At 33.7% G+C, this 20532-nt stretch overlaps 9 protein-coding genes and 1 non-coding gene across 10 annotated transcripts; 3 read left to right on the top strand and 7 right to left on the bottom strand.

Moving 5' to 3' along the window:
* Positions 1–353: 353 nt before the first annotated feature.
* HYPBUDRAFT_4986 (uncharacterized protein) lies at positions 354–2486 on the bottom strand (the record flags this gene model as incomplete). Its single annotated transcript, XM_020223471.1, has 1 exon — positions 354–2486. The coding sequence occupies one exon, from the start codon at positions 2484–2486 to the stop codon at positions 354–356; it is 2133 nt and encodes a 710-aa protein (XP_020077983.1).
* A 162-nt stretch (positions 2487–2648) lies between these two features.
* Positions 2649–3656, bottom strand: HYPBUDRAFT_155938 (uncharacterized protein; the record flags this gene model as incomplete). The annotated part of the gene is made up of 1 exon (XM_020222159.1): positions 2649–3656. One exon carries the CDS (start codon positions 3654–3656, stop codon positions 2649–2651), a length of 1008 nt encoding a protein of 335 aa, XP_020077982.1.
* A 220-nt stretch (positions 3657–3876) lies between these two features.
* Positions 3877–4284, bottom strand: HYPBUDRAFT_104686 (uncharacterized protein; the record flags this gene model as incomplete). The annotated part of the gene is made up of 1 exon (XM_020218365.1): positions 3877–4284. One exon carries the CDS (start codon positions 4282–4284, stop codon positions 3877–3879), a length of 408 nt encoding a protein of 135 aa, XP_020077981.1.
* Positions 4285–4606: 322 nt separating this feature from the next.
* CSK1 (mitogen-activated protein kinase) lies at positions 4607–5959 on the bottom strand. The gene is made up of 2 exons (XM_020222504.1): positions 5711–5959; positions 4607–5660 (listed from the first exon to the last, which is right to left on the bottom strand). The coding sequence occupies exons 1-2, from the start codon at positions 5951–5953 to the stop codon at positions 4821–4823; spliced, it is 1083 nt and encodes a 360-aa protein (XP_020077980.1). The 5' UTR covers positions 5954–5959; the 3' UTR covers positions 4607–4820.
* A 282-nt stretch (positions 5960–6241) lies between these two features.
* SUI2 (translation initiation factor eIF2 subunit alpha) lies at positions 6242–7180 on the top strand (the record flags this gene model as incomplete). The annotated part of the gene is made up of 1 exon (XM_020220875.1): positions 6242–7180. One exon carries the CDS (start codon positions 6242–6244, stop codon positions 7136–7138), a length of 897 nt encoding a protein of 298 aa, XP_020077979.1. The 3' UTR covers positions 7139–7180.
* Positions 7181–7357: 177 nt separating this feature from the next.
* On the bottom strand, positions 7358–8935 carry HYPBUDRAFT_106182 (uncharacterized protein; the record flags this gene model as incomplete). The annotated part of the gene is made up of 1 exon (XM_020218466.1): positions 7358–8935. One exon carries the CDS (start codon positions 8933–8935, stop codon positions 7358–7360), a length of 1578 nt encoding a protein of 525 aa, XP_020077978.1.
* Positions 8936–11050: 2115 nt separating this feature from the next.
* Positions 11051–12693, bottom strand: HYPBUDRAFT_160733 (uncharacterized protein; the record flags this gene model as incomplete). Its single annotated transcript, XM_020222503.1, has 3 exons — positions 11051–11204; positions 11265–12485; positions 12594–12693. 3 exons carry the CDS (start codon positions 12691–12693, stop codon positions 11188–11190), a joined length of 1338 nt encoding a protein of 445 aa, XP_020077977.1. The 3' UTR covers positions 11051–11187.
* Positions 12694–13612: 919 nt separating this feature from the next.
* On the bottom strand, positions 13613–13707 carry HYPBUDRAFT_t43. Its single transcript has one exon. It is a non-coding gene; the product is annotated as a tRNA-Pro (tRNA).
* An 882-nt stretch (positions 13708–14589) lies between these two features.
* On the top strand, positions 14590–17151 carry MEF2 (Mef2p; the record flags this gene model as incomplete). Its single annotated transcript, XM_020220053.1, has 1 exon — positions 14590–17151. The coding sequence occupies one exon, from the start codon at positions 14590–14592 to the stop codon at positions 17149–17151; it is 2562 nt and encodes an 853-aa protein (XP_020077976.1).
* A 296-nt stretch (positions 17152–17447) lies between these two features.
* Positions 17448–19940, top strand: NAG6 (dynamin-like GTPase; the record flags this gene model as incomplete). Its single annotated transcript, XM_020222158.1, has 1 exon — positions 17448–19940. The coding sequence occupies one exon, from the start codon at positions 17448–17450 to the stop codon at positions 19938–19940; it is 2493 nt and encodes an 830-aa protein (XP_020077975.1).
* Between the last annotated feature and the right edge of the window lie 592 nt (positions 19941–20532).

Here is a 20532-nt window from a genome sequence, read left to right as displayed (position 1 = left end):
AGATTTGGAAAAATCCAAAAAAAATACCTTACCCCATGTTTCGAAACTAGCAGCTTTGCTTAATGGGTCGCCCTTGATGTTGTCAAGGGAACTCCAGGGACTCCATGGGCTTGACAGGCCCACCAGGGCTACCGGAGATGAGTTTGGCAGGATTTCGGGTTATGCCGAAGGGTACTAAATCATCTACACGATTATCTGGTATAACTTCATAAAATCATGTGCAATAAGCACTCTGCAGAGTTGTTGAAAAGCCATAAATGATGTAGTTTAGGGTTAACCTAAAGATCTTGTCTTAGGGCTTGTTCGGCTTACAAATATTACTGGTAAGTATATTTATTTTAAGGATATTAAGATTAATGTTTAGAGTTTTTACGGCCAGTAATTATAGAGGCTTTTCTAGAGAGTCTTTTAGCAAAACTGTTTTTCCTAGCTGCTGATTCGTCATTAGACGAAAATTCATCGTCGAAGGAACCTTGACTAATGAGTCTTGAGTTACGATCCATAGTCGAATGTCGTCTAGGAGGTTGAGGATGGAATGTAGACATTGAGTTATGGTTTGAAGTAGGAGTTGAACTTGGATTTGAATTTGAATTTGAATTTGAATTTGAATTTGAATTTGAATTTGAATATTGAGGATCATCATTTAAGGAAGGTAATGATCTCTCTTGTAATGCATTTGTTTTCGGTAATTTTTTATGTTTTGCTAAACGGAAAACTTGTTGAACTGGTTTTAGATAAATTGAAGCAAGCGTACCGATATTTAATTCTAACTCGATTAAGATATTTGGGTCGATGTTATCATTATCAGCAGATATGATTGGGTTATTATTAATGATGATTTCTTTTGTTATTGATTGAAAATTACCCAAATTTGAAATTTCATCACTTGAAATTAATCTCCAATAAAAATAACCACGATCTCTTATATCAGGATTATCAATGTCTTCAGTTGCCCATTTCAAAACTTTAATAACAATAGGTTGACCTTTAACTGGATCATGTAGGTAGTATTTAATAACTGAAGTTAATGTAGCATATTGAACTTCAACTGGATCATCTTTAAAACTTTGAATAAATTCTTCTAAAATGATATTTGTTACTGGTATTAATTGACAATATTGACCCAAGATCCATATCATTGCAGTTTTAGCATCTGGTTCATTAATAACCTTATAGTGTCTAACTAATTCTTCTACTGCAAAATTGAATTTACCGGGATATTTTCTTAAAATGTTTTTAATAACAATTGTTGATTCTTCCACAATATAAGCAATACCATTTGAAATCAAATCACATAGAACATCAACACATTTATTAGCAGCGTTATTAATTTTTATTGCCAAATTACCAAAGGCTCTAATTGCTTTTCTTGCCATTGCAACATCAACTTCTGTTGCGTATTCTTCTAATTCTCTCAAAACGATTTCAACGTTGAATTCATTAGCTAATAAATAAATGATTTCTAATTTTGTATCTTTAACATAAATTGGATCATCATATTTACAGAAAAACATTTCAACTTCAAAGCTAACTAATTTTTTTTGTCCTAGTAATAATAAAATAACATTTCTCAAAACTAAAAATTGTATCTCTGATGGTTTTGATAATAATGAAACTAAAGATGATCCTAATCTTTTTGGTAATGTGGGTATTATTAATTCTGGTTTGGAAACATAATTACTATAAAAAATAATTACTTTGATTGAATTTAAAACGACTGACGAATTTTCATGTTGTAATAATGGCATTATATTTTCGATTAACTGTAAACTTTCTTCAGTGGTATTTGGAGCATATGACATTAATGAATTTAAAATATAAATTTGATTCCATTCATTTGTTTTATTTAAGAATTTAATTAATGTATAAACATTTCTTTCATCAATGGTTAAAGTTAAATTCTTAGAATGTTGAGTTATATCATCTAAAGCTGCCAAAACATTGGAAACAATCATTTGATTTGAGTCATATAACAATTCATTTAAATCTTCAATTAATTCATAATCAAGACATCTATTTGGATCAATTGAATATAATCTTGCAATTGCAAAAATCGACATTCTTCTAACGTATAAATCATCATCCCTTAATAGTTTTTTAACACTTCTAAATGCTAAATCAGTAAATTCAGTAATATTAATGGATGATAACGTTTTTATAGTTAATGCTCTCAATTGGCTATTATTATCATCTTTAAATCTCGATAAAAATGGTATTGCATTTAATGATTCCTTTACATTCATTTGACAATAATTAACCAAATATTGGAAACACATTTTCCTGATTTCTAAATCATCAATCTTCATTAATAATATAATATCCGGCATTAAATTAACTAACTCATTATTATTCAATATTATATTAGCAATAACTTTCTTCAATACAATCTTAACTCGATTATGGGGCTTGGACTTCTTAAACGCTTGTTCTAGTTCTGCTTTCAATTCAGCAGACTTACTCTTAGTAAATAGCTTCCAATCACTCATCTTACCAACAACTATACCAAATCAATCACTGATAAAAGAGAAATATGTCAATTTTTTTGTTACGTAGTGGAAAGCGAAAAAAAAAAAAAAAAAAATCAAAATATTCGTCTACAAGTACACCAATCCTAATACTGAACATATATAGATGTAAATAGATATATATTACTTAAGTTTGACGTAACCGGAAGCGTAGCTTACACTGCTGTCCAGAGGGGAGGTGACCTGGCTGCTCTGGGAATAGCCAATCCAATTGAAGACATTGGTCCCAGCCGAAACTTCATGTAGATTCAACCCCAAAAGAACGTTAATTGGTCTTTGACCGCAGATTGTATTATGGGTTTTGGCAATGTACTCGATCCAGTCGTTGACATTTCCAGCGGAGGCAATTTGCATTGCCTTTTTATCCAAGGATTCGATTGACTTATAAATAGGGAAAGCTTTCAGGGGTTTGGTAAGACCCAATTTAATCAAGGGGATATCTTGGGTAGCAGTGGAAGAAAGATCTTGATCAACATACCTTGTATATTGGAATCTGCTACCCCAATGACAGAAATCAGAGCTTATGACAAAAGTATTTGAATCATCTGCTAAAAATGGTTTCAAAGCATTTGATATTTCGGATAGCTTAGTCAAATCATTTTGTCCAATCATTATTGGAATAATCTGGGGTAGTCCTTGCGGTAAATCTTGACAGCGATGATAAATAAACGGGATATGCATTTCAAATGAGTGTTCATCATCATCGGTTTCTTCGTCCATGAAATCAAAGATTTTCAAACCGTCTTTATTACGGAGTTGAACCAAATGATCATTCACTTCATTATCAATTTTTAAATCACCAAAAGGAGTTTGATAATAATGGTAATTTGATAACTTAGCAGTTTTAGTGAAATAAACGTGATGGGAAGGACCAAGAATAAACACCCTTTTAACATTTGTAGTATCCCAAACATTAAAAGTTTCTGCTAATCTTGATCCCAGATAAGTATAACCGGCATGGGGGCCAATTAGGATTCTTGCCCCCTTAATTGACTTTGAGATATCGTCATTAGTATTGATTCCTTCCTTCAATTCACTAGCTTCTTTGAAGTACTTGTTCAATTGGCTTTTCAATCTACCAGCATCGTTAGTATACCAACTACCGGCATGAGTAGCTGGACGGACAAACATTGCTAAAGAAGGAGTAGGTGGTGCGGACAATTCTACAATTAAGCAATCGCAGTTAAAAGATATACTCAATACTCAATATATGTATATAGATATATATACATCAATGTCAATATATATAGTCAATATATATAGTCAATATATATATACAGAGTCAATGTCAAGGTGTACAACTCAATGGTCAACATAGTCAATAATCCATGTATCAAGTAAAGTACAACAATCACTTCTTGGTGATTTCTAAAGACCAGTCACTGGTAAACAAAGTTTCTCCATTAGCAGAATAAGTAGAAGTTGCTGGATATACACCTCTGACCAAAAACCCTCCTGGAGTAACGTCTTGTTCAAAAGTCTTGGAGTAAATCTCTTCCGAAGGAGCATATGATTCCCCGATAAACATATCTCTTTGCTTAACAGTCAATCCGTGTTTCTTCATCACTTGAACATACTTGAGATCCTTCAATTCGTTATTGTTCACTTTGAAGAAAATAGTCATGGTATATTTACTGTTTTCTGGAATTTTCACTTTGACCTCATCGACTCCTTCAACTTGAATCTCCTTATCTTCCTGTCCTTCAACCGAACAGACGAATTTGACAATGGTTAAATCGGGGTGGCTTCCTTGGGGCATCTTGAATGTGATGTTTTACCCAACAATCTCTAATGGCTTTGGATCCTACTGGCTTTAAATACTCTTCTAGACCAAACCTCGGCTTATTGTTGTGGGGATTCGTCGGGCTACGGGCCTGGTGTCTGGGTTCTCGGGCAAAAATTACTTTACTCTACTTACTCTACTTGCTTAGTACTCTACTTGCTTAGTACTCTACTTGCTTAGTACTCTACTTGCTTAGTACTCTACTTGCTTAGTACTCTGCTACTCTTTTATTACTTTATCATACCAAGTCAGTGGACACTAGGTGATAATCCAGTAACTAGTGTATCCACTAAACAATCGGTACGTAGACTACAAATGTAGAATACTCTACTTAATACCTAAACTTACTTTATTTTCTTAATACCTAATAACTATGCTTATCCAATTTTCTCCTTAATACCTTTAGGTAAGTGGACAAAGCTTAAACAGATCTGATGTACGGCTAAGACGATTGCACGTGGAAATGGTACGGATGTGGAGTACTACTTTCAATTGACAAATACGTATTTAAGCTATTTTCTAAATCTTTCAAGTTTAAACGAATCAACTTCTTGTTGCAAGACTTTTTTCAAATCAGATTGGGTAATTGCTTCGTTTTCAAAATTGAAATCAAAAGGTTTAGAACAAACTGATTCTTGGAATTGAGATTTAACTTGTTTTAAAAATGGATGATTAAGTGCTTCATTTACATCTAGTCTTTCATAGGGATCCCAGCATAATAGATTATCAATCATATGAATCAGATACCCACTTGCAAATGGGTAGATTTTATCAAATTCGATTTTCTCATACCTTGTTCTGGTATTTAAGTATCTCCATCCATACTTGTTAATAATTTCTCGATTGGGAGTTCCTAAAACTTTCAATATTTCGTTTATTTGGTGCATCTGATCTTTCCCAACAAACAATGGTTTTCTTCCGTAAAACTCACATAAAATGCATCCTACGGCCCATAAATCAACCGCTTTCCCATAATTTTTACTCGATAACATTAACTCGGGTGCTCTATACCATCTAGTGGCCACATAATTGGTTATTGGTTGTGGAAATTTTTTCTTTTGATAATAATTTATATTTATTCCTCTTGCTAATCCAAAATCACAGATCTTTAATACCCCGTGAACCGTCACCAAAATATTCCCCGGCTTCAAGTCTCGATGAATAACATCTGCCGAATGAATGTACTTCAATCCACATAACATTTGATACATGAAGTTTTTAATATGAAATTCAGAAAATTGACTGGACGAATAAATTACCTTAGATAAATCATAATCGGCCATCTCTTGCATACAGTACAACCCGTCGTATGGAGTAGTATACACAATATCAATATCAATCAAATTTACAATCTGCTCCGGTTAGTCCTCTTCGCTAAATCTCAATGTACGGTATAACTCACGTTTTTATGCCCTTTAAAGTGTCTCATCAACTTCAACTCCCGGATCGCCCGTTTCAATAGCACGTCTCTCTCAAAAATCCTAGACACCTTCTTAATCGCAACCCTAAGCTTCTCTTCACTATTACTATCAATAGCTGAACACACCGTCCCGTAAGACCCTTTACCTAGTACTTTCTCAATCTTGTATCTCGACTCCACAGAAAATTTGCAGTCTCTATACAAGACATACTGCTTTTGGTTCATGTCGCCTTCTATTTCTAAACAGCCTCTTCAACTTGTTATTCGTTTGTGGTTGTTATAAGATTTCATGATTGCAAAATTGCAAAATTGCAAAATTGCAAAAAAATCGATTACATAATACACTCACTATACCCTTACGTAATCGGTTTTTTTTTTTTTTCCACCAAAAATTTTTCAGTTCCTTTTTTTTTTTTTTTTTTTTTCTTTTAGAAGATGAATCATTCAGTCTTTAGTCTTTATATCTAAACATCTCCAAGCTTAAAGGCCGACCTTATAGTAAACGAAAGCAAGATGAGCTCTTCCAACTGCAGATTTTACGAAAACAAGTATCCCGAAGTGGATGAAGTTGTTATGGTGAATGTTCAAGAAATTGCTGAAATGGGTGCTTATGTTAAATTATTAGAATACGATAATATTGAAGGGATGGTATTATTATCAGAATTATCAAGAAGACGTATTCGTTCCATTCAAAAGTTAATTCGTGTTGGTAAAAATGAAGTTGCTGTTGTTTTAAGAGTTGATAAAGAAAAAGGGTATATTGATTTATCAAAAAGAAGAGTCTCAGCTGAAGATATCGTTAAATGTGATGAAAAATATAATAAATCTAAATCAGTTCACTCTATTTTAAGACATTGTGCTGAAAAATTCAATATTCCATTAGAAACTTTATATCAATCAATTGGTTGGCCATTAAGTAGAAAATACGGTCATGCTTACGATGCTTTTAAATTATCAATTACGGACCCAACTATTTTTGATTTAGTTGAACCTCCAACTAAAGATGTTTTGGAAGAATTAAAATTATACATTTCAAGAAGATTAACTCCTCAAGCCATTAAAATAAGAGCTGATGTCGAAGTTTCTTGTTTCAGTTATGAAGGTATTGATGCCATTAAAAAAGCTTTAAAAGCTGCTGAAGATGAATCAACTGAACAAATGCAAGTCAAAGCTAAATTGGTTGCTGCTCCTTTATACGTCATTTCTACTCAAGCTTTAGATAAAAATCATGGGGTCCAATTATTAGAAAAATCTATCGAAAAAATAACTGAGTCTATCGAAGCTGCCGGTGGTATTTGTAAAGTTACTATGGCTCCAAAAGCTGTTACTGCCACTGAAGATGCTGAATTACAAGCCCTTTTGGAAAGAAAAGAAGCCGAAGAAAATGAATCTTCTGATGAAGAAGATTAAGTCTTTAATTAGTGTATTTTTATAAATAGATATCAATAAAAAGTTATAAAAAAAAAAAAAAAAAAAAACAAAAGAATTACAAAAAAAGAAGATTGAGATATACCTTCTTGTTCATATTGTCATTTTCTCATTTTCAAAATAATTCTTAATATAATACATTTTGTATGGTTATCTAAATTATATAATACATTGTAAGAAGTTATGGTTTAGAAAAAAAAATTATATAAATGGTTCTGATTTTGTAATAACCATCTTGTTACTATTTGCTCTTTCAACAATATAAATGGGTAAATAATTGACTAATTGTGATGGTATTCTCAAATCGGTTACTGATTCAGGGATCATCAAATTATCAATACTGGTTAATTCTTGATTACCACTAAGATCTAATGTTTTCAAGTTGGGACCGAATCTAACATTTCTTATCACTTTTAATTCATTGTATGCTAAACTTAAATACTCTAAGTTCACGGGAAAATCGATAGTTTCGATGAACTTTATTGAGTGGTATCCGAGTTTTAAAGTTTTCAAGTTGGGTGGTAGCACAACGTCTTTCAAAGTTGTGATATGCTTTTCTTGTTCATCAACATCGGGATCCATCTCAAGGTCTAACACCTCTAATGTAACTGGAAATTGAACATTTTTAAGTGTTGTAATCAAATTATTCCCAAGGTATAGTTCTTTTAAAGTTGTTGGAAATATCACTTTATTTAAAGTCTTAATATTGTTATAACTCAAATATAAACTTTCAATACTATTCGGCAATTTCAATGGATTGATACTATTTACTCCATTAGACGATAAATTAATTTTTTTAACAAATGCTGGTAGTTTTAAACCTCTTGTATTAGCCATAGATTGTTGTAAATTTAATGAAATCAACAGATCAGGGAACTTGACCCCAGTCATCGATTCGTTCGGTATACATGATAAATCCAAGTACTCTAAACCCTCGGGAAACTTAACTCCTCTAATGTTTTCAATTGGATTAAATGAAACGGATAACGATTTCAAATTCCTTGGAAAATTAACATTCTTCAACGTTTCTATTCTGTTTTGAGAAATATCAAGGTGGGTTAGTCTTGATGGGAAGTCTACCGAATTCAAAAAATAAATTTTATTATCACTTAAGCTTAGTCTTTCAAGTGTAATTGGGAAAACAATATTATCAATACTTGTAATAGATCCACTATTAACATTCAATGTCTTTAAATTTGGTGGCATTTTGAATCCAGATAAAGTCTCTAATGAATATCCACCTCCCATGTTTATGACTTCTAACGAATTTGGGAACCTTACTCCTGGTAAGAAACGCACATAATTATCAGCATAATCAAAGATTTTTAAATTGGGCCAATTTTGTATATCTTCTTGAATTTCTTGACCCAATTGGGCCAAGTCGTTTCGTTCTGTCAAATATACGGTATGAAGTTCATATTTATTGATTATCGAACATTGAACAACCTTTGAACCAGCAACTTTATTCAAAACATCTAAAAATCTCTTATATTCTTGTTTTTCATAATCTCTGTATTCGACCCACTTTTTACGATGATCAAAGTGAAAATGGTAAGCTATTTCTTCTGCATCAGTAATCACTTTTGGTTTCGTCTCAATGAAATCAGAAATCGCTTTTAAATTACTTTCAAATTCATCGTTATATTCAATAGCGAAGCTGAGTTTTTCGAACTTTTTCTGGGAGAATTCAGGACCCTTTAGTTTGTCGAGTGATCCCATTTCTAACACTGTCGTATTTTCATAGACTACATTTTTAACATTTTCAACATAAGATTTCATATGCGCAAAGCGAGGATAATCGTAAAGAATTACAAGCCTATCCCTTTTCACTATTGGCATTGGAGGAGGTGCAGGTATTGGTGGGGCGGCTGATGTGGGAGGAAGTGATCTTGTTCCTGGACTATAAGGTAGGGAAGTATTTGCTGGATAAGGCGAATACAGTATTGCGCTAGGAGGTTTCGGAGAATTATAATAATCAGCGTTATAAATTGATGGTTGAGCTTTTGGAATGGAGGAATTGTAAATTGGTTGATTGGTAGCCGTGTATTTGGTGGAAGGTGTGTTTCCCAGAATTGGAATCGGATTTGAATTTGTATTATAAGTAGGGGAATAGCTTGGAGGAAAAGTTTGATTTCCAGCAGTTTCAATATTCGGATAAGTTGAATTTCCTGAAATGTTTTGTGGATATGTCGAGCCTGATGGCGGGTTAGGGAGAGATGGATTATATGTACTTTTTTGGTCATTTTCATAAGAGGTATTTGGAGGTAATGAAGTAGATAAATGCGAATTAAGTGGATTAGAATGTGAGCTAGGTGTATGAGAGGTGACAGGAACTTGAGTGTTTGAGTTAGTATTTTGCAAATTGGGACTAGATATACTGCTGACTTGAGGCGAGATCTTATGATGTTCATTAGGATTGTTGGAGAGATTATTCTTATCATTATTATCCGAGGTGGAAAGTGATCCTGAACGATTTTGATCGGTCATTTTCAGACTAAGATCGTTCGTGTTTAAGGGAGGTGAGTGAGGAGGTATTTTGGCTGGCATGACACCAGAAGGTTGGGCTTGGCTGGTGGCTTGCAGTGAGCTTGAGTTTGATCGAGGATTCTGGTCTCCTATCTGCTCTTCGCTCTTTATAATAGAAGATTTTTGGACAGGATCATGAGTAAGAGGTGCTTCAGTGGGAACAGCACTCTCGGACGTTGATTCGTTCATACTTGCTTGTTCATGTTGAAGAATTTTTTGTTTATTAAATTCGATTAAAGCGTCAGACTCGTCAGGCTTGGTAGCAGGATGAGACCGCTCTTCATGTTGAGATGTGATTCCGTCTTTTGACTGGTCACTCTGCATGGTCGATGGATAACCTTGACTTCCTTCTTTTACCGGACTTATGTGGTCTTCTTCTGATTTCTCTTGAATATTATTTGTGCCCGTTTTCCCATTACTTTCTTCTGAAGAGTCGGTTGGCTCGAAAGTATCAACAGACTTTTCCGCTTTCGGATCGAGATGGTTAATATTTTCAGGAATAAAGGAATCGATCTGTAACTTATCATTATTTTCGAACAGTACAGCATTAGCTTCAGCTTCTGAATCTTTATTTTTTGACTGAACAGTCTTGTCACTGGAAGAAACCATTTCATCTATTTGTAATTCTGGATTATTATTAGAACTATTGTCCTTCATTCCGTCAGGAATTAGAGAGTCAATCTGTAGAGAAGAATCATATTCTGGCTTTATTTCATGACTTTTCGTGACAGAGGCTTCATCAACAACCAGGTCATTACCTTTTTTTGAATCTTCTGGCTTATTGTTTTCAGGAGATTTATCGTTCGATGGAATGAAGGATTCCTCGACTTTGGTCTTCTTTAGTGGAGGCTCATCGCCGTTATTAAGCTCGAATGGATCGAAAGGACCAAACTCAAAGCTCCCATTACCCAAAGGCTTCTCGCCTTCAATTTCTCTTCCTTCACCTTCCGGAACATCTATTAGATCATGTACATTCTCTGGCATTTGGGGAGAATTTGAAATGTTATGGGTATTAGGATTTGAGTTTTGGGCCGCTATATTCAAACCACTACCATCTTTTGATGGACTAGTATTCTCGAGAGAGTTTTGTTCACTCATATTTCCATAATATCAATAGCTCCGTACCAACCTCGCTTCTTGAGCAACTTCTTAAAGGGTTGTAAATGACTGTCAATCCTAAGCTATGAGTGAGACGGGTAATAAGTTTGTTTTGATAATGAGATGAAGCTGAAAAAAAAAAGGAAAAACACTGTACCGAAAAAAGAATCACTACTCGTTTCCGCGATTTTAGCTACAAGTATGGATTTTTACAAATGATATAAATTACGAAAGAGATGTCATTAAATATCATATAGTTAATATAGTATTGAAAATGATTTGAGATGCTATGTTTAAGTTTTATAATGCAAGTTGAAACCCATGAGTGAACAGGATAATAAAAATGAAAAATGATTGCGAAAAGATTAGAAAAACTGAATATATACAATATCGATGATGCAAAAATTTCAAACCTTTGTAGAGCCTGTCGTCTTGTAAAAGTTCATGAAAGGTTGGTGGAAGGGAACAGTGTAATGTAATTGACCCATATCTGGATCGGATTCACCATTGGCTATTTTATCTCTTGCTATGATATAACCTCTAAGGATGACCAAGCATAAAGCAGAAACAGCAAATGAACAACCAGCAAATATGATACAATGGCTATATTTATCAGGACCAATTGAGTTGGTTGTTAAAACAAGACCAATTACTGGAGAAGCAATTCCTGCACCACCAACAAACAGCCAGATCATGGAGAAAGTAACATTTAATTTTTTAAGACCAACCAATCTAGCGACAATCACTGGTAAGATCCCATAGATAGAACCCATAATCAGACCAATTATAATACTGAAAGCAATGATGGTAGCATAGTTTCTTGCAGGTAACCACATTCCCAAAGTGAAAACTGCGGTTAAAATATAGACGATACAACCCATTGATAAAGCACCAACTTTATCAGAAATGAGACCAACAGTGGGTCTACCGAAAAATGAACCAACTTGAACCATGGCAGAAGCAATAGATCCCTGATAAGGTGTATAACCTAAAGAAACAGTGAAATTAACCATTGTATATAAGCAAATAGCGTAACCAAACATACAAGTTATAACGAATATAACCAAAAGATAAAATCCGGCACATTTTGCAACTTGTTTATCAAAAGCAGTAAATTCGATTTTCCTCTCAGTTCTTGCTTTCACTAATAAGATCCCAATTGAAATAATACCGAGACAAAGAATACTTTGAGCTCTTAAAGCCCACCAAACTGATCTTGCTTGCAAAACTTTCTGCATACCAAGATTGAAAACAATCCCCCCAATTCCTGAACCACCGGTACCAAGACCCCCGGCAAAAGTTCTTCTTTTCTTAAACCATTGAGGAAGTAAAGTAATAGCTGGTAATGATATACAAGCTAAACCAAAACTATTTAAAACCCCTTGAGTTAAATATAATTGCCATAATTTTTTAGTAAAACTTGCCATGAAAACACCAGCAAATTGTAAGATATTACCTAATAAAATAAGTCCTCTAGTACCTAATATACCTTGTAAATAATTTATAAAAGGACAAAATATAATACCTAAACCGAGCGCAAACCCACCAATTAAAGCATAATCTACTTTAGTTGCACCTTTAAAGACATGATTACTTAAATCGTAATTAAGATAAATTGCAAACCCACTATTAGCACCCCAAGATCCAAAATTCAATAGAAAAACTCCGAGAACAACTATCCATCCTCTACCACCATCGGGTATTTCTTCCAATGGTTTATTATCATTAGCTTCTTGTTTTTCATAATCCTCTGAAGAATTGGCTTCTTCATACTGTGACATTCTACTCATTGACTCCCCGGCATCTAATGTACGGTTGGTATTGTGACGTGGTAAATCTTCTTCTAGATCTAATGGAGTCTCCATCTCTTGTTTCGGCTTTGATTCTTGTGAATTCTGACTATGCAAACTCATGATATGCCCTTTTGTTTTTAGTTTATTGCTTCTATATTAAAATGCTTTCATAACCCATAGGATCTTGACTTACTTAAATACAATTCTAGAAATGAGTAATTGAAGTAAAGCCGTTTCTTATAGAAGAAATTAAAAAAAGAAAATTTTTTAGTTAACCTTATGTGCGAGTCGTGAGTCGGCATGCCGATGGGATTTCCCGATGAGGATATATTGACAGCAGAATAACCGAAGGTACAATCGGAGGTTCCGATATACTTTATTCAATGGCTGTGAAATACTTCAGACCACCTTCGGATGACTCAGACGCTGAATGGAACCTGTTCAAGGTTGGTGGAAATAAAGGGTTCAGCGAAGAGCTCGGGACACGCACTGTCAATCTCGGTAACTCAACAGGATTCTCCGAACCGGTTGGCAGTCCCCACGGCTGAAGTATATACAACCAAATACCCACTAGTCTAACTTGAGAGACAGTATGCTGAATGAGAATGGCTCTGTTAGAGCTCACAGTGAGAGATTCACTGGTTTTGCCAGTTAATCATTCCAATTCAAATTGTTGCTAAAAAATTACAATCGGCATTCCGATCGCATTTCTAATCAATGCAACCGTTATGCTCTAGTTTCGTTTGGTTCCTTGACCCCGTTTTTTATTATACCCTTTGCGAGTGCTATTCGATTTACCGAAGCTACCCTCTTCATTCCGGTCTTTAAAGTCTACTTTGCTAAGCAAGAAAAACCAACCCTAACGGCTTATTGTCTCATTTTGGAAGGTACAACGAAATTGCGAAAAACGTTTTTTGACATTTTTTCATGTCAAGACAACAAAAAGAATGGCTACTTGTGCTGCCAAACGCACTGGAATCTAGTGTAGTTCGGAAAACTCTAAGTATGTTGAGTCAGTACGTGCCAAAAAAAAAACAGTGGGGTTTGCCGGGAATCGAACCCGGGACCTTACGCAATTTAATAGAACAGTGTAAAACTCCCTAAGCGTAAATCATACCACTAGACCACAAACCCTCTCTGAGCAGGTTCGAACCTCGCACCTCAAAATCGCGGCCATTTCTGCCGAAAGAACAGTTGCCGAAAGGAAACTCTCCACTTGGCTATATGGCGGATATAACACAATTTGTTGGATTTTTTACTGCTAAGAGGGCAAGTAAAACAATTACAAAATTTCTAGATAATAAATCAAAATCTTTGAACAAGACCTATTTTCTACTGTTTTTCAAAAGGTATATGTAAGTTTTGCAAAAATAGGATGTCTTGCTTCAAAAACCTGAAAAACATTGAAGATATGCCCAAATTATTTTAATACCTGGGGATGGATCAATTCTAATGTTTTCTAATCCAAGTTCTTGAATTAGAAACCTATTCTGTTCTGGTAGTCTCTCAAGCTTATCAGAAATCAACTACAAGATGTTTTCTTGAACAAAGTAAGATTTTTTTTTAGTATTTTCATATCTCGAAAGTATCTCCACCTTTTCAGCATTATGGCAAAGCCAAAAAGATCAGATCAGATTGACAACAGATCAAATAAACCTTTGCTCTAAAAATTAGGAGTACAAAATATCAGTTTTTAAGGAAAATCGGGGTCTTCAAAGAACCCTAGTGATGGTTTCCTCCAATTAGTTTCAATTTTTTACAAATCTGGTAAAAATGAATTGAACTCGTCCAATTTAAAGCAAGGATTTTTACCAATTCTACATTCCCAAAGAACCACAAGCACCTACTTGCTTCAATCAAGAAGAAATTCGAAACTATTTCAGAAATCAGCTTATAATTATTTTGCAGTCTGTTTTTATCTCGCGCACTATTAGCATTTCAAGTTACATTTTTTTTTTCTCTATTTTTCATATTTTTCAGAGTGATACTACAACTAATAATCATTATAAGTATATGATGCTTATATCGGCCAATTTGAAACCCCTGTTCAGTCGGGGGATCTCCCAAAGTATTGGTCGGTTTCTTCATTCGTCAGCAACTCGACTCGAGTCTAGCTTGAACAAGGTTCCACCAATTAGAACCAAGAACATTGGGATCATAGCACATATCGATGCCGGTAAAACAACAACAACAGAAAGAATGTTGTACTACAGTGGTAAAACCAAACGCATAGGTAACGTAGACGAAGGAGACACTGTCACTGATTACTTGCCAAGTGAAAAACAAAGAGGAATTACTATTCAGCTGGCTGCTATTTCAATTCCCTGGAATAATCATAAGATTAATATAATCGATACCCCGGGTCATGCAGATTTTACATTTGAAGTTATAAGGTCCTTGCGGGTTCTTGATAGTGCAGTTACGATTTTAGATGGGGTAGCAGGTGTGGAGGCACAAACTGAAAAAGTATGGAAACAAGCTAATGCCTTGGGTATACCAAAAATTGCTTATGTAAATAAGATGGATCGAGAAGGAGCAGGTTTTAGTAGAACGGTAAAAGAGATTGTTCAGAAGCTACAAACCCGTGTGGTTTTATGCAATGTTCCGTATTTCGAAAAAACTGAACAAAATGATCATGAATTTTCAGGAGTGATTGATATAATTCACAAGAAATTATTGAAATGGGAACCAGCTAAAGATGCCAATGGAAATGAAATAACAATTATTGATATTGAATCCGAGTCTTCCAAATACCCAGAATTATTCGACGTTATAAGCAATAGTAGAATGTCAATGATTGAAACACTATCTGAATTTGACGACTCTTTCATTGATGCCTTGGAAGAATGTGAAGAAGACCCTATGAAATTCAACAGTCAGTTATTGATCAAGGCAATAAAAAAGGCTACAGTTGAAAACTTTGTAACTCCAGTTTTCTGTGGATCATCCTTCAAAAACATTGGGGTCCAACCTCTTATGGATGGAATTATTCAATTCAGTCCTTCACCACTTCAAATAAAAGTTCCAGAAATATCCTCCAACAAAAGAGTCAAAAAGACAAAAAGAAGTAAGGATAATCAAGTTAGTCAAGAAATCCCGGTTCCAACTAGTTGGGATCCAAGCAGAGGCTTAATTATCAATAAGAACCGTAATCTAACTGTTGCCTTAGCGTTTAAAGTCATGACCCACGCCACAAGAGGTGTTATGACTTTTTTCAGAGTTTATAGCGGGAAGCTTAACTCAAACTCAACGGTGATAAACACCAGAACTGGTAAGAAATTAAATGTGAAGAAATTGTTATTGATGCATGGGGATTCTCCAGAACCAGTTGATTATATTGATTCCGGTAGTATTGGGGTTATTTTAGGATTAGAAGATGAATTAATGACTGGAGATACTTTAGTTTCACACGGTTCTGGTAATAGTAAGCTATTTAATGAATTAGAGTCTAGTTTAAAGATGTTGCCTATTGATATACCACCCCCTTTATTCAACTCTTCATTAGAACCTTTAACTACTGGTGATGAAAGACATATGGACCAATGTTTAAAGATTCTTCAAAGAGAAGACCCATCTTTGAAAGTTACCTTGGATGAAGATATGGGCCAAACTATTATAAGTGGGATGGGTGAATTACATTTAGAAATTTTGAAAGAAAGATTAGTCAAAGATATGAAAGTCAATGTTAGATTAACCGATGTTGCAGTGAGTTACAAAGAAACAGTTGCAAAACCAAGCATGCAAAGCCATACATTAATATCGAATGAAGATGAAAATATTAAAGTTGAGATCCAATTAGATACTTTCGAAGGTAATGCAGAAGAGACTACATTTGCGGAAGAAGAGGGTGCTGAGATATTACAACAAGAGAATAATATCATTATAATAGAACCAAGTGCTACCCCAGCTCACATGTATCAAGCAATTGAAGATAGAAGATGGAAGCCCGATTACTCTCTTGAGGTATTACAAGATAGTATAATCCAAGGGTGTTATACTGCTCTACAGATGGGTGGTCCAATTCTAGGATTCCCATTGCATTCAACAGTGGTTAGAATAAAATCTTGGGACTTCCCAATCGAGAATAAGAATTTCCAACCAAATACTTTGCTTGATCTCGGACGTCGTTGTTTAAGAGAACATATTAATGAAATGTACGAAAACAATAAAACATCCTTCACAGTATTAGAACCGTATATGGAAACAAAAGTCTACGTTGGATCAGAAAGCGTGGGTGAAGTCACCCACGACTTGACCCAAAAATGTCAAGCAGTTATCACTTCAATTGAAGATGAAAATAGTGAAAATCTCGATGCCCTCACTTGGGCTAATGAAGAAGCTGAAAGGATCTACTTACCTCCTGATTATACTTTGAAAAAATCAAAATTGAACGGGCTAGATTTTGAAAACAAGAAGGTGATTCTTGCTGAAACCCCATTGAGAGAAATGATTGGCTACTTATCAAGATTAAGATCAATTACCCAAGGTAGATCGGTTTTCGATATGAACTACCTTGGGATGAGAAGGACTGCTAGAGATCGTTTAACAGCAATTGCAAACGAAGTCAACATCATGTGATCGTCTCTTTTCACTTTGTATATACTTTTTTCGATCGTTTACCAACGGTTGAAGCTTGTAAATAGACGGAAACTTCCTAATGGTCAACAAAATTCACGTGTAGCTAGTCTGAAATTGAAAAATTATCGTGTACCATAGAAAATTCACAATGATGATTTGTGGTCGCGGGTCAACAAAAAAGCCTGAGAATCAATCTACCCCAGTTGTTAACAACAAGTTTAGTTGATTTAGTTTAAATTGGAAAGACTATACCAGAGAACATGTCAGATAGTCAACTACCACCACCAAACTTAGAGATGAATGAAAACATTTCACCTCATTCATCCTCATCGTCCTTTGTTCCAATTGAAGAACATCATATTCAAGATGCAATTCAAGTAATTAACGAAGCTAAAGAGTTCAATCCTAATTTATTGGACTATATAACTAAATCAACCCCTTCAGCATCTAATGATAAGAAGTATCATGTAATTTCTGTGTTTGGATCCCAATCTACCGGGAAATCAACTTTGTTGAATAGGTTATTTAATACTAACTTTGATGTGATGGATGAAACTAGACGTCAACAAACTACCAAAGGGATTTGGATGGCTTATGCACCCACGGTGAGTAATACCAAACATTTAAAAAGTCAAAATGAGAATATATTCGTTATGGATGTTGAAGGTACTGATGGTAGAGAGAGAGGAGAAGATCAAGATTTTGAAAGAAAAGCAGCATTATTTGCTTTATCAACCTCGGAAATTTTGATCATTAATGTTTGGGAAACCCAAATTGGGTTATATCAAGGTGCTAATATGGGATTATTGAAGACTGTATTTGAAGTTAACTTAACCTTATTTGGTAAAGCTAAATTGAATAAATCAAATAATCATAAAGTTTTATTACTTTTTGTAATTAGAGATCATATTGGGGTTACACCTAAAGAAAATTTAGCAAGTACTGTAACTCAAGATTTAATAAATATGTGGGATAACTTGAATAAACCAAATGAATTGAGTCATATGAAATTTGAAGATTTTTTCGATATTTCATTTCATACATTAGGTCATAAAGTATTACAACCGGAGAATTTTGCTAATGATGTTCAATTATTAGGAGATCGAGTAATTAATAAGGATAATGCCGAATATTTATTTAAACCTCAATATCATCATGAAATTCCAATTGATGGATGGACATTATACGCAGAAAATTGTTGGGATCAAATTGATAATAATAAAGATTTGGACTTACCAACTCAACAAATATTAGTTGCAAAATTTAAATGTGACGAAATTTTAAGTAATGTTTATGAAGAATTTTTATTAAAATTTAATGAACAACATTTAATTAAAATTCCAAAATTAAATGAAAAATTAACTGATGATATTGATTATGAAGATTTAGGTTTATCATTTATTGATTTGAAAAATGATGTTTTGGAAAATTTTGATGTATCAGCATCAAGATATAATCAATCAATTTATGAACAAAAAAGAATTACATTAATTGGGAAGTTAAATGATAAATTTAAAGAAATTTTTGAAGCTTATGCACAATATTTACTTGGGAATACTATCAAACTTTTCACTAATGTTTTAAATTCTGGTAAGAGAAATTTACCCGGTAAAAATTTCCAAGATGGAGTTGTTTCATTGTCAAATAAATATACTCAAGAATATTCCAAAGCTTTAAAATTCTTATCCTTAGGAGGAGAGTTAGATACCACCGGTTATGAAGATAAGTTGAATAAACAAGTGGAAGAGTTAATAAGTAAACAACAATTGATTGAATTAAATAATACTATAAACAAATCGGTTAAGAAAGTTAATAATGGCTTGGTTAAAGCCATTACTTTTGAATTAGGAGATTTAAAAGATGATACTTGGGATACCATTTTAAATAAGTTTAATCAATTAACTAAAGAAGTTTTAAGTAAATATGAAAGTTCTACTGATGAATATGATTTTGGATTAGGTACAAGTGATAAATTAAATAATTTAGCAATTGAATCATTTAAATTTAAAAGTTGGGTTAATTTTTATGATTCGATTCATAAATATATTCTGAAAGATGGGTTAATCAATATTTTACAAGATAGATTCGATGATAAATTCAGATATGACGATAACGGATTACCTAAATTATACGAAAATTCAACTGAATTAGAATCAAGTTTCGAAAAAGCTAAAAAATTCTCTTTGCAAATCTTACCTATATTAACCAGAGCTAAATTGAGTAATGGTAAAGATATCAAACCGGAGTACGACATTTTTAATAAACATTTAAAACAAAAATACACCACTATTAACGAAACTGAACAAGTTCAAGCTTCTTATACCGACAGTGAAGATGAAGATGAAGAAATTAGCAGTGATTCATTCAGTATAATCGTGAATGAAGAAGAAAAACAACTCGTTCTTAATAAGTTCAAAAGAGAAGTTGATGCTAAGTTCGTTGAAACCAAGAGATCCATCATACAACATGTAACCCAAATACCTTACTACATTTACTTAATTATCCTAGTCTTGGGATGGAACGAATTCATGGCAATTTTACGAAACCCACTTTTCTTCACCTTACTCATTCTTCTCGGAGGTGCAGTCTACGTGATGTACCTGTTGAATCTTTTAAAGCCTGCCATGGCCGTTGGCCAAAGAATGCTTGATGAAGCCCTTGATATAGCCAAACAAAAATTAAAAGAATTTGTCATTGACGACCCAGCACAACACGGTCACAACTTGAATAAGATCAGCAACAAGAAATCCCCCACTGAAGAAATCGAATTGGACGATTTAAATAATTAATGGTTACAATATATAACAATATATATAAGTTAATACAATCTAATACATTACTACAAAATAAGTTAATATACTTGAGCACTACAATATAAGTTATAACTTGAGACAGTAACAAAAATACAACCGGAATCAAATGTAACATCAAAACAAAATGTAACCCTCAACTATCTTTTAGTCTGGTGTAATATTCCGTGCTTTGTAGTACTGTAGCACTTTTACCTTCGTTTATCTAAATGTTACTTCCCCTGCCTCGAGCTGAGAAGGAATGAGATCGATTTGTTAATGTTGAGTTAAGCCAGTAATTTGAGTTATTGTGGTAGTTGAGTCGCTCCTTTGGAAATTCAATTTTTTTTGGATGTTTTTTTTTTCTTTTTGGTGTTACTGTTACTTTTTAGACTTGATTACTACGTTACTATAATATAGAACTTAACAATATAAGTAGATGAGGTTATTTAAAACAGTATAATTCCTGTTTGTCTTTTTATAATATTTTGTTAAAGAATATTTTATCTTAAATTAAATATTATAATGACTACTTTACTGTCTACTACTTCAATCAACGATACTTCGATTACACAAAGGGCTGATATATTGA

This window comes from Hyphopichia burtonii, assembly GCF_001661395.1.
Source record: "Hyphopichia burtonii NRRL Y-1933 unplaced genomic scaffold HYPBUscaffold_2, whole genome shotgun sequence".
Lineage (NCBI taxonomy): Eukaryota > Fungi > Ascomycota > Pichiomycetes > Serinales > Debaryomycetaceae > Hyphopichia > Hyphopichia burtonii.
This window is presented reverse-complemented; position numbering and strand designations above follow the sequence as displayed.